At 37.4% G+C, this 12804-nt stretch overlaps 1 protein-coding gene across 1 annotated transcript; it reads left to right on the plus strand.

Annotated features, from left to right (window-relative positions):
• The first annotated feature begins 2190 nt into the window (after positions 1-2190).
• nmur3 (neuromedin U receptor 3) lies at positions 2191-12524 on the plus strand. The gene is made up of 3 exons (XM_065242100.1): positions 2191-2506; positions 8791-9752; positions 11455-12524. The coding sequence occupies exons 2-3, from the start codon at positions 8879-8881 to the stop codon at positions 11763-11765; spliced, it is 1185 nt and encodes a 394-aa protein (XP_065098172.1). The 5' UTR covers positions 2191-2506; positions 8791-8878; the 3' UTR covers positions 11766-12524.
• The last annotated feature ends 280 nt before the right edge of the window (positions 12525-12804 follow it).

The raw sequence follows: 12804 nt of genomic DNA on the forward strand, positions 1-12804 counted from the left end.
TTGGCAAAAATCTGTTATGTTATACTATATTAACAGACGTGAAAATAATTCTTTAGTCAAACAGCATTTTAGATAAAATTTAAATTTTTAGTTTGTAACAAGTTTTTAGTTAATGTAAATAGTTATTTTAAAAGAACTGCCCCTTTTGTCAAATCTTAAGTTACTTAATTGATACAAGATCTGTTAAGGGGTCAAAAAAAATTACAAATGCAAAAAGAGAGAATGTAAAAATAAACATGTTAACCATTTTATATATATTTTATACAAAGGTTACTAAATAGTTCCAAAATATGTACAAAAAATATTAAAAATAAGAAAAACACAACAATAACAAACAACTCTAACAATTGTTTTAAATATATGATATTAAAACGATAGACATGTGAGATTAAAGCGTTAAAGAACCCCCCTAATCCGACCGTCCCACCTGGAATATCACTTGGCCTACCTTTCATCTCATATCTGGAGCCGGGCCTGACTTTTCCTATGTTTAGCATGAGGAATCCAACACTTAAACAGTGTTAATACATCAGAATGCATAAAATAGCTTTGCCCCCCCCCCATTCCATCCATTCTGCACACCTGCTTGCATGCAGGGCAAAACCTGGACAGATGGACTAGACGTATGGGTGCTTTGAGCTGAAGACTTGATAGAGTAAAACACTTTAGCACTAAAGAGCAGTCAAAGCATTCATCTATGCAGTAAAGGGATTCTGCAAAAGCACATTGCTGTGTGCACGCTTTTCATTTTTTATTGTGTGTTTTCTGTTACTTTGGGTTGTCCTAGTAACATTAACAATATACCAAATCATGCTATCTCAGACGGTTATCTGTATCAATGTATCATGCAGATCATTAAAGTGCTATCTTGTTAAATCTTATCTTATATGATCTAATCTAGCTATGCTTTACAGTTTTGTCCAGTTTGAAAACATTATGCATACTTTATGCGGATTCCCACAGTGTTTGCATATCATTTTTTTTTTCGGTACTTCTATATATGATCTTCTAATGTTCTTTTGAAGCATGTTTAATAAGTTAATCAATCAAATAAATTTGACATGGCAGGTAAATATTTGTGTTTGAGTAAATATTTGTGTGTTAGCAGTGAGAAACACACAAGCACACATATGAACAATTCTCTCTCTCTCTCTCTCTCTCTCTCTCTCTCTCTCTCTCTCTCTCTCTCTCTCTCTCTCTCTCTCTCTCTCTCTCTCTCTCTCTCTCTCTCTCTCTCTCTCTCTCTCTCTCTCTCTCTCTCTCTCTCTCTCTCTCTCTCTCTCTCTCTCTCTCTCTCTCTCAAATGTAGCATTTTACAGACACAAACTTTGCCCTCTTGTGGTGGACTCTATACCAAATCTAATATTGACCTATTGAATTATTGTGACTTATTTGTATTTCTTTCAGCATTTTAGGGTTAAAGCATTCATACATCATATGTAATATGTTACATGTATATTAAGTTTAGAATTCCACTAACGAAGGTCTGGCAATCTTTGTATCTTTGCATAAGTGCTGAAAATCTTGAACATTACCTATAATTTTAATGAGTAAATCACATTTAGATATTTCCTGTACATTTGTTATACAGGCTTTTCTGAAGACGTTCTTATATCTCTTATTCTTATATTGTTATAATTTAATCTTCATCAAATTATTCATTATTAATTGTGGCTGTTAGAGTTTTCCATGGTGAACCCAAAAACCACAATATGTACAGTAGAAACATTCATATACAATAACAGAAATGCTCTTCCATTTACAGACGTCTCGAGATAAAGAGCTGACTGTATACAGGTGCTTTCAAGCTGGAAATTAAGGTTTTGAATTAACCTTAAGGTGTATGGACCTAATGTAAGTACATCCTGTTCCAAGGCCACCAAAAAAGGTCCAGCCTTTCGTTTTGTCAAAACCATCTTTGAAACTCAGAAAGTTATTTTGAACATAAAAGAGCATTTGGCAAATTTCAAGAAAACTTTAAATAATACAATAAATAATAGCGTTAAAATTAAGAGTTTTCTATTGGAAAGCACTGGAACATGATTTTATGCTAACAGACCACATGTGTTGGAGAAAGATTGCATTTGAAATAAAATAGAGTGGTACTGGAGACGCAGGCAGACGCGCGCACGTTTACGCATACACGTATCCATCACCAAGTGCATCCCTCGTTGATTCCACTTTAAAGGAAGCCGCACATACACAATCAAAGGCATCTCACTGTTTGATTCTCCCATAAAAACACAGAAGGAAAAATCAAGCGGAATAAAAGCCCAAAAGCTTTCCATCTTCTGGGTGATTTGGATGCGCTCAGACTCCATCACCAATCAAACCATCAGGCATTAAAACGGATCTGAAGCGCTTGTCATGGATTCACAATTTTTGACAAAAAATTATTTCTTTAAGATGTTGGAGTGATTATGAACATGTGAACACAATGAAGTTGAAGTTTATGCATAGCACATCAGTCTGGATTCGACGCGTGTGCCCGGAGGACGCTGGAGAGGTGCGTGCCTTTTTTGCTTTTTTCATACAACTTATAAACATATGACAACTTATGACATATTCATAAATACATTAAAATATATATTTTTTGAATATCATTTGTTTGACGATTTACAAGTGTCATTTTAATATAAAATTTAGTCAGCAGTGTAGTAACGAATAAGATGCTAAAATGTCAAATAGTTCTTGCTTACAATACATAATATCATTTTATATACTGTTGGCTATTTTCACGTTGTAATGTATAAAAATGTTTTATTAAAGATTTCTACAGTTTTAAGGAAAATGTGCATTATAAAATCTCATAGAAAGCATCAATCAAATCTGCTGGGTAACATTTACATTACATTTAGCTTACGCTTTTATCCGAAGCGACTTAAGGAATAATAAAGCGATTTGTCATAATAAGCAGAAGGTACGAAGATACAAGTTTTTACTATTCTAAAACAATACAAAATATAGGTTTTTAATTTTTTTTTAATGTAGCAAGAGAAGTGCTTGACCGGATTGCAATATGACGATCAGCACCAGCAGGGAGAAGTGAAGCAAAATGAGCGGAACGTGTTTTAGTAGGCTACCCATCTGTGAAGGTACACAAGGCGCCGCTCATGAACGATCTTAAATATTGTCAAAATATGTACCCCAGCTGTCACTGTGGCAGTTCGCTTTAAAATGGTCCATTGTGCCAAAATGTGCCATTAGGTACATAAATACATTTGGTATCACCTTTACCTTTGAGGTAGCCTACAAATCTGGGCTGCGTTTCCCGATGACGTTGTCTCTTAGCGCGCTATGAAGCCTTAAGGTAAACCTTAACTACAGGTATACGTTTTCTAGGCGTGTCTCCCGAACTGTATGCCTACTTTAGCGTGTTTCTTAATGTATACTTTCTTACGTACGACGTTACCAGGTGCTGTCCATGGCGATGGTGCTGAATAGGTTTATATAGATCGCTCGAAAATCAATTGTTCACTATATGCAGTAAATACTTCGCTGCGTGAGATAGCGAATATATATAAAAAAATCCAATGCAAACAACTAACCTTGGATATTTGATTTTATATCAAACCCGTGCAAAACCGGCAACTTTATGTCCAAACCAATGCATCCGCAGTATGCCTTCACTTGAAGGGATAATTTATGGGTTCCCAATAAGTGCGTCACATGGGAATAAGGTGGGTCAGCTGGCTGTGCATTACACTTAATATATAAAAAACAAACTGTTGTTCATTACATCACTCGTTTATTGTGGTTGGACACTGCATGCGCAAGCAGCGCGTTAAGCTTAATGGCCGCTTTTCTGGAGCCTGCCTGTCTACCTCAAATATAACATAGGCTATAAAAATATACATATTAATATATTATGATTGCTTAGATTTTAGCCTTGATTAGTTTAATGTGGAAATCTTGTTGACATTTGGAGACTACACTCTACAAACAAACGGTGCTTAATAGCACTAAAAGTGGTTCACTGACTCGTAATCATAGGGGAACCATTTTAAGTGCTATATAGTACCTGTTTAGCACCTATGTAGAACCAAATTGTGCTATATAGAACCATATCTGCTGCTATAGTGGTGCTATATCACCCCCGGATGGTGCTTTACTGGTGCTATATAGCACTAAAAATGGTTCCCTATTAGTCTAGTAGCCAGCCCATAGAGCCCCATTGTGAACCCGGAAATGTTGAGTACACCAAAGTTTTATTGCATGAATGGGAAGTATGGGTCCCCAACATACAGAAACTGCCGGATGCTAATTTGCATATGTTGAGCAATTTGCATAATTAGCATAATTAGCAATATTAGCTTAATTGTCCATTTTGGTCACATATTTTGCACTGTATGGCCAATTTCTACAATATGTAAGTGGTTTTAGAGGTTTTAGAGGATTCTGATTTCATTTCTGCCACTTTCAGACTTCAAAATGGTAATTCTATAACAGATTTGGATTAATTTAGACACTTTTTTATTAATTCCGAACAAAATTTTAGGTTATTTTTATGGTAAACACTATATTCTCACATTTCAGAATCACAAGAACTCATGCTCTTTGATGTGAATGTTGATAACCTCAATATGTTTACATTTCTTAAGGTCTGGTCATGTTTTTATGCAAATAAGCTGTTGCAGTGAGCTGTTGTATATACAATAAGTATGTTGTGAAGCAAAGGAGCATAGTCTATTTTTAAAGTCGAAATTATCCTTGCAGATTTTTTTATATTCTTATATCATATTTATGTTTTCACATTAAGATAAAAGGTTATAATGAGTTATAATGACAGTTTTGTTCAGTACATTGTGAATTTCTATGGTGAGTGAATCTGGTGTTCAAAAATTAGTTACCATTATTAAAAAAATTTGTATTCTTCTTTTTTTAAATTCAGACTTCTTGTGATTTGATCAGGAATGGATTGAAAACATTTGATATTCAGTGTTCTTGCTGCTTTCTCAAGTTGTCGTGTAGTATTAATTTAACCATTCGGATCTAGGTTTAAAGGACAAGTTCGGTATTTTACACTTAAACCCCTGTTTTCAGATTGTTTATGATGAAATAGAACGGTTTTGGCTGAAATTTCGACATATGCGGCTGCCCTGAGAATTTTTGGGTGTTTGTGTTTCACCTCACACCTCTACAATGGGTTTAATGGTGCACTGGAACAATCCTTTCTAAAATGCATTAAACTTTCGTTTACAAAGACGTGAAACTCAGTGAGTGGTCAGGGGTGTTCACTGACATGCTCACACAAAAATCGCTGCAAAAGATGCTATTTCACTATTTCATCATAAACAATCTGTAAACAGGGCTTTAAGTGTAAAATACCGAACTTGTCCTTTAAGTACTTTCAAAACAAAGAGAAACGTTTTGATCAAGTCGAAATGTCAGGAAAGAAGTGTCTGTTTGCACCATGCAGTGGCAAAAATAGCGACTTTAAAATATCTTTACAATCAGAGGAACTCTGTAACCTTGGATGGAGCCCGTATGAAATTTACCGAAAGCGCAAAAGGCCCCCAGCAGTGAAAGCACTACCTCCTACAGAACGTAATATGCGCCTTCATGGAAGACGTGCCCACCTACAGGTGCTACTATGAAAATCAGCTGACCAGCCTGATCCACCGGTTGTGGATATCACCTTGTTTGGATGGGACAAGAAGATGGGTCTAAAGGAAGGAGAGGAACTGCTTATGCCCACACAGGATTCAAGTCCAGTTGCTCCTCCTGCTTTGTTAGATGTTGTCAGCTGTGGTTTCAAAGCTGTGTTGAAACCTTGTACATCAGCAAAGTCCAGCTGTGTAGCTGCAGGTCTGGGCTGTACCAGTTATTGTTCCTGCAAAGGCAATGATGGTATATACTGCATACTTACACAACACCAAGAACACAAAGAAAGAGATGAAGGGTCTGGAGAAGATGATGACAGAACAGAAGAGAATAGTGAAGATGATGAGGCTGCCTTTTTATTAATTGTGAGGCATAGCAGTTTGCCTGAAGGTGTTAGCCAGTGTGTGCTTTGTGTGGTGCGGAGGTAAGGCCCTCTTGGTTAGCCTTCCGTCTGGCGGGCTGACCCGGGTTGCCCAGACTCAGTTTTAACTCTTCCGTTTGGCGGAGTTTTAACTGGGTCCTCATTTGATTTTGCGACTTGCGGACCAACCTGGAAAGCACATCTGCCATTCTGGAATGGCCCTAGTGACTTGCGGGGCCTGTCTTGTATGGCATATTTACATGTTTGCCTTGGTGCAGAGGTGAAGCCCTCTTGGTTAGCCTTGCGTTTGGCGAGCTGACCCGGGTTGCCCAGACTCAGTTTTAACTCTAGCGTCTGGCGAAGTTTCAGTTTACCCGATTACTATGTATCATACAGTTCCAGGATCCAAGTTATGTCAAATACCCGCATTGCTTTTTCATCCAGAAATGCATAACATTCAGCCTAACAAAGATTCATTGTTTATCCAAAAAGCTATTTTGAATCTTCAAAAGTGTCAGGAGGGGATTCAGCCTCACTATACCCTGTAAACAATGAATCAACATTTATAAGTGCACTCATGATTCTGAAATGTTAGATTATTGTATTTACCTAGCCTAGAAATCTAGACGCACCCTAGCGGCTGCAAAATATATTTGCTGCCAGGGTTTAGTCTAGACACTCACAATACACTTAACAGCTCCAAAAACCAAAATTTGGTCAGGCCAATCACATCGTGTGTAGCGTCTGTGGGGCGGGCTTAACATGATGACGACAGAGCTGCAACGGTTCCTACTTGAAAACAAAGAATGGCTGCTGCTGCTGGCGAACAGGTTTCTTTTGAAGCGGCTTTGGCCGCGACTCTGGAGGACTTAGACTTATGTTTTTCTTTGAGAGAAGAGCAAATAACCCTACTGAAGTCCTTTTTAAGCAAGAAAGATGTGTTTGGAGTTTTGCCGACTGGTTACGGTAACTACGTCACCTTCTTCGTTGCTCTGATTGGTCATAGCGCTATCCTATTGCGTGCAGAGGCATTTTGAGGGACAACCTTATATCCCGCCCCTTGCATTGAGCCGTTTGTGTGAAGAGTTGCCAGACCTTACATCTTGATGTAGGTCTGGCTAACCAGGCTAGTATTTACCATAAAATAACCTAAAATTATGACTGAAAGTAATAAAAATTTGAATAAATAAATCAAAATTTGTAATAAAATTAGCTCTTTAAAATCTGAAAATGCCAGAAATGAAATCAGCATCATCTAAAACCTCTAAAACCACTCACATATTGTAGAAATTGGCCATTTAGTGCAAAATATGTGGTCAAAATGGACGATTAAGCTAATATTGCTAATTATGCAAATTATGCAAATTGCTCAACATATGCAAATTAGCATCCGGCAGTTTCTGTATGCTGGGGACCCATACTTCACATTTCTGCAATAAAACTTTGGTGTACTCAACATTTCCGGGTTCACCTAGTTGGCTACTAGACTATATGATTATCTTTTAGTGCTAATTAGTACCTAATCAAGTGAAGCAGTTTCTTTTGAATGTTTATGAAAAATATGTCATGCAGTTGCAAAGTTATTAAAACATTTAAAAACTTTGATGTAAAGTGCAATTAACATTAATAATCATAATTAGGGAAATCAACAATTATGATTTTGAAATAATCAGGTATATAGACCATTTTACTGTTTGTATACAATGATGACGTGGCAACGTATGCACGTGCAGTTTGGAAACGGAAGTATGGCAAGAATCAGCAGTGAAGTGAAGCAACACAGACAAAGAAAGTAATCAAAGTTTGTCAACTTTTTCAACACAGCTACCAGATCTGTGTACTATAGTTGAGTGGATAGAAGACGTTTGCAGATGGCCAAATATAAAGTGGCAACAACTAGACATTTTGATGCTGGGAAACCGTTTTAATAAACTTTCTGAGTTGCTAACACATTAGAACCAATGGGGAACAACACCACTTCTGTTGCCAAAATGCGCGCGCAGGCTATTTGATCACGTGGGCTGTAAAAGGGTTTATTAAAACAGGTGCAATTAAACTTATGACAAAACATACAGGTAGACAAGGTGGGTCCCACATTAAAAAAGTTTGAGCACCCCTTATTATAATATATTTGCAGCAGTGTCTTTATTTACTCCACAACCAGGGTGGATTTACCTACTCTATAAAGGCACAACAAGTGAAACATATTTAAACAGTCACTATGCAGAGATAAAGAAAGAAAGAGAAGCCGCCAGATGAATTTCGCAGCTGATGTTCCTTCATTAAAAATATCATTAAAAAGCTAAAAACCATCAGTGACAAAAGAACCAACAAAAGAAGGAATGCAGGATATTTGATGAAGGCACTAGCAGCAAAGAGATTGCGAACCTCATTATCGCCTTGGGTATGCATTATTTTTGAATAATTTAATGGCCCATCGTCAATTATTCACCCTTTAAGGTAATAATCAAGAAATTTTAATCATTTATACATAAATGAAGTTCTAGATTGGGCCAAAAACACTGTGTCCTCCTCGCTTATCCTGATAATATGAGTTTTACAATATAAGTGACTGGCCACTGTCAATTAAGAAAATTCTTGCGTATAAGATCTCATTTTAAGTGAAGAGGATTCTGCAGGTGGTAGGAAATTGTCAAACTGTGTTTAATTATTCAGGATTATTAGAATTTGTTTGGAATGCTTTAAGCAAGGAGAATCCAAGGGGGAAAGTAACTAAAACAAAAAAATGCAGTGTTTTTATTGCTGTAAAAAGTAACTGACAAAATCATCATCTATATTTTATTTCATGATGCCATCTTTCACAGGTATCTATCATGATCAGTACCCAACCCAAGGGCTGGCAGTTTCTAAAGCAGTATTGACTCCAGCCTGATTTAAGCATCTCACCATTTAATGCCAACAATGGCCCTGACCTGCCTTTGTGAGCCCGTAAATGTATCAGAGCAGGACTTTATATTCTGCAACAGCACCACATTTAACATCAGTGGAAATGAGAGTGGACGCTGTAACCTTCAGACCCTGGATGAACTTCTGTTTAGGCTCCTGGGCCCTAGACGATCTCCATTCTTTTATCCCGTAACCTTCGCGTACATTTTCATTTTCATCACGGGCGTCGTTGGGAACCTCCTGACCTGCACCGTAATCCTTAAGGACATGAAGATGCGAACGCCCACTAACCTTTACCTTTTCAGTCTGGCTATCTCAGACCTTCTTGTGCTTTTATTCGGGATGCCCCTGGAGATCTATGAACTGTGGCAGAACTACCCCTTCCCGTTTGCAGAATGCATCTGCTGCTTCAAGGTCTTCTTGTTCGAGATGGTGTGCTTTGCATCCGTGCTCAATGTCACAGTGCTGAGCGTGGAGCGCTACTTTGCTGTGGTGCACCCGCTCAAAACCCGCTACGCCATAACCAACAAGCACGCCCAGCGGGTTATTTCTTGTGTTTGGGCGATGGCGTTGTTCTGTGCCATTCCCAACACCTCGCTCCATGGCTTGCAGTATTACTACCTGCCAGAGAAAGTGCTGGAATCGGCTACTTGCAACCTGCTCAAACCTAAATGGATTTATAACTTGGTGATCCAGGTCACCACCATACTTTTTTATTTTGTCCCCATGATGGTGATCAGCGTGTTGTATCTGATGATTGGTCTGACACTGGGTAGAGGACAGAAGCAGAAGAAAGGCAAACTGGGCAGGAACCACAGCAATGACAGCTGGAAAATTCATTTGGACCGAGGACTGAGAAGGCAGGTCACCAAGATGCACTGTAAGTCATAGCCAAATATTTGCAGAACACCTCCATATACACACTGTCAGAAAAAATGGTCATTCAAATATGTACCCCAGCTGTACCCTTTCAAAAAATGGGTTAAAGAAAAAGTTCACAGTCTTAGTACCTCAAGAGGTACAGTGGCAAGAAAAAGTATGTGATATTTATAAAGAGTTTTGTTCCAAAACGCAATAAATCCATTTAGACTAATTTCGGTAAAAATTAGTTTTCCAACAAGATGAAAACCACTATTTTCTGTTACAAACTGTCACATAGCATCTTAAGGTTATATGCATAAAAAATTCAAATCCATAATTTGATTTTCAAAGATTTATTATAAAATTAAATGTTTAATACTGACCAGAAACAATACTGATTTGATGGTAACTAATTTAAAAAAAGATGTTTATCGCGTTTTGGAACCAAACTCTTCATATACACCTTATGGTACATATTAGTACCATTTTAAAACGTACTGCTGCCCCAGTGACAGCAAATTTTGTTCATCATTGTTTTCTAACAGTGATAACATAGCAGCTCCAATTCTATCATGATTTCATTAAAATAAGACATTTTGGCTCTATCTGGCATTTCTATCACAGTGTGGTACTTACTGTGTCATTGAAAAATAAATAAATTAATAAAAAATAAATAAGCAGGTACCAAATGAACAATTTGCCCTTAAGTAAAAATTGCAATTTAACCACATGTAATACTTAGCAGTCAGGAATATTTTACTTTGTAATTTCACACAGTAATCTTTTTTCTTTTATCTACTTTGTGCATCATTCTCAAAGCATCCAGTTTGTTTTCATTTTTTAGAAAACTTGCCTGAAGTGGTGAAGCACAGCAAAACAAGAATAAATTCACCAACCACCCTACGCACAAAACACTTTCATGTCCTTTCACGTTTTTTCCTAATGGGGATGATGTGATCCTCAAAGTGTTTTTCACTGTGGATAAAGCATCATGCTGTGATTTTCTGCAGCCGTAGGATTCATACTTTGCTATGTGAACCATCATAATGAATGGTGACTAGAAGCAAGACACATTTCTCTCCTTTAATAGTGCATGTGCATAAGAGCTATTTTAGTGTGAACCAAAAGATAAGTTTATCACACTAAGTAAAAGTATATTTACATTTCAACTGCGAGAAAGAGACTTTTATAATAGAAGTAAATTACTGTATACTGCTAGAAAAAAGTTAAAATGTTAAAAATGTAGCTTTAACTGGGACAGTAGCCTTTATTATGGTGCAAACAACAAAAAAGTGGTCTTATGAGGTTAAAGTCACCCTTTGGGACAAACCCAGCTGTTGGGTTAAATTAACCCAGAAAATGTTTCTATTTGACCAAACAATGGTCTGAAACAACCCAAAGTACAACCCAAAAGGTTGGGTTTGTCCTTTTCTGACTCAATAATGGGCTAAAAAACGACCCAGTACTTTTTTTAACAGTAATTTATTACATTTCATTGATTATCTAGTCACATTAAGTTTACATTTGTGCTTTTGCCAGACGCTTTTATCAAGTATGTGTGCTCCCTGGGAATTCAACCCATGTCTACCAATTGAGCTATAGGAACATTTTGTACATTTGTCTGCAAAAACAACCGGGTTGTCAAGTGAACACTAGCTTAGGATCTTTCACAACTGTTAAAACATTGATTTACTAAATGTCTCCTTTCTTTTTTCCTGTAGTCGTGGTGGTGTTGGTCTTTGCCATTTGTTGGGCTCCATTCCACATCGATCGACTCTTGTGGAGCTTCATCACGAATTGGACGGACCACATGCATAACATATTTGAATACGTGCACATAATCTCGGGCGTGCTGTTCTACCTTAGCTCCGCTGTTAACCCGATCATCTACAACCTGCTCTCCAGTCGCTTTCGCGAACGCTTTCGAGCGCTGGTGTGCCGCCACCTGCCGTCGCGCTCTTCTCGTAATGATTCTACACCATTTCACATCATCAACAAAGACTCCCCGACTGATTCCCAGCGCCATGGCTAACCGCGGCGACACGAAGCCCACATCCCTTTGTGATTATCAGCAGCGGCTGGGAAGAGAATGAATGAATGCTGTGCAACATGCAATGCATTACGGCTCTGCCATTTTTTTTCGCTCATAGCCTTGAATGTTTGGTGGTTCTATTTTCAGCAAGAACAGAATGAACAAGAAGAAGTAAAATCATGTACTGATATCATTTGAACAAGTTAAGTTACAACCCCATGTGAGGTCAGGGGGCATTTGTGTGAACTGTACTATTTTGTTGCATTGTATATTTCAAAACATTTTTTAGATGCAGCTTGTCTTGTGCTTGAAGTGTTATATAAAACAATGCTACAATGAAACGTACGAAATGCAATGGAGAACATAACAAGTCATCTAACAAATTTGTTACTTTCATTCACTGTTTTGCAGCTGGAATAGACTAAACTATTTTGGAAGCTGTATGACCCTGTCTAGGAAATCCACAGTTTCATATTCAAGGGGCGGTTTCCTGGACAAGGCCTAAGTCTAGTCCAAGACTAAAATGCATCTTTGAGCTGTCTTAACTAAAACCGCTTGCATTCACATATTTTAAAATATATCAGTGTTATTGTTTTGTCTTGTTATTTTTTTGTAAGGTAGGTTTCTAAAAAACTACTTAAATAAATATTATAAAATAATAAGGCCTAGTTGTGGCTTTATCTACAACCGATCTGGGAAATCGCCCCTAGTAGGAGCATCAAAGTAGTCATAGTCTCATAAAAATGACTAAAATTGGTATTGTGTTAAATTAAATTAAATTGAATTAAAGAATAAGTCCATTTTCTTAAAATAAATCCAGATAATTTAACCACCACCATGTCATCCAAAATGTTGATGTCTTTCTTTGTTCCTTTAACAGTTTTTTTCAAAAGAGCTTCAAAGGACTCTAAATGATCCCAAACGAGGCATTAGGGTTTTATCTAGCGAAACGATTGTCATTTTTGGCAAGAAAAAAAAAGTACTTTTAAACCACAACTTCTCATCTATATCCGGTCCTGCATGCGCCAGTGCGACCTCA

The sequence above is a fragment of the Paramisgurnus dabryanus genome, chromosome 14 (genome assembly GCF_030506205.2).
Source record: "Paramisgurnus dabryanus chromosome 14, PD_genome_1.1, whole genome shotgun sequence".
Lineage (NCBI taxonomy): Eukaryota > Metazoa > Chordata > Actinopteri > Cypriniformes > Cobitidae > Paramisgurnus > Paramisgurnus dabryanus.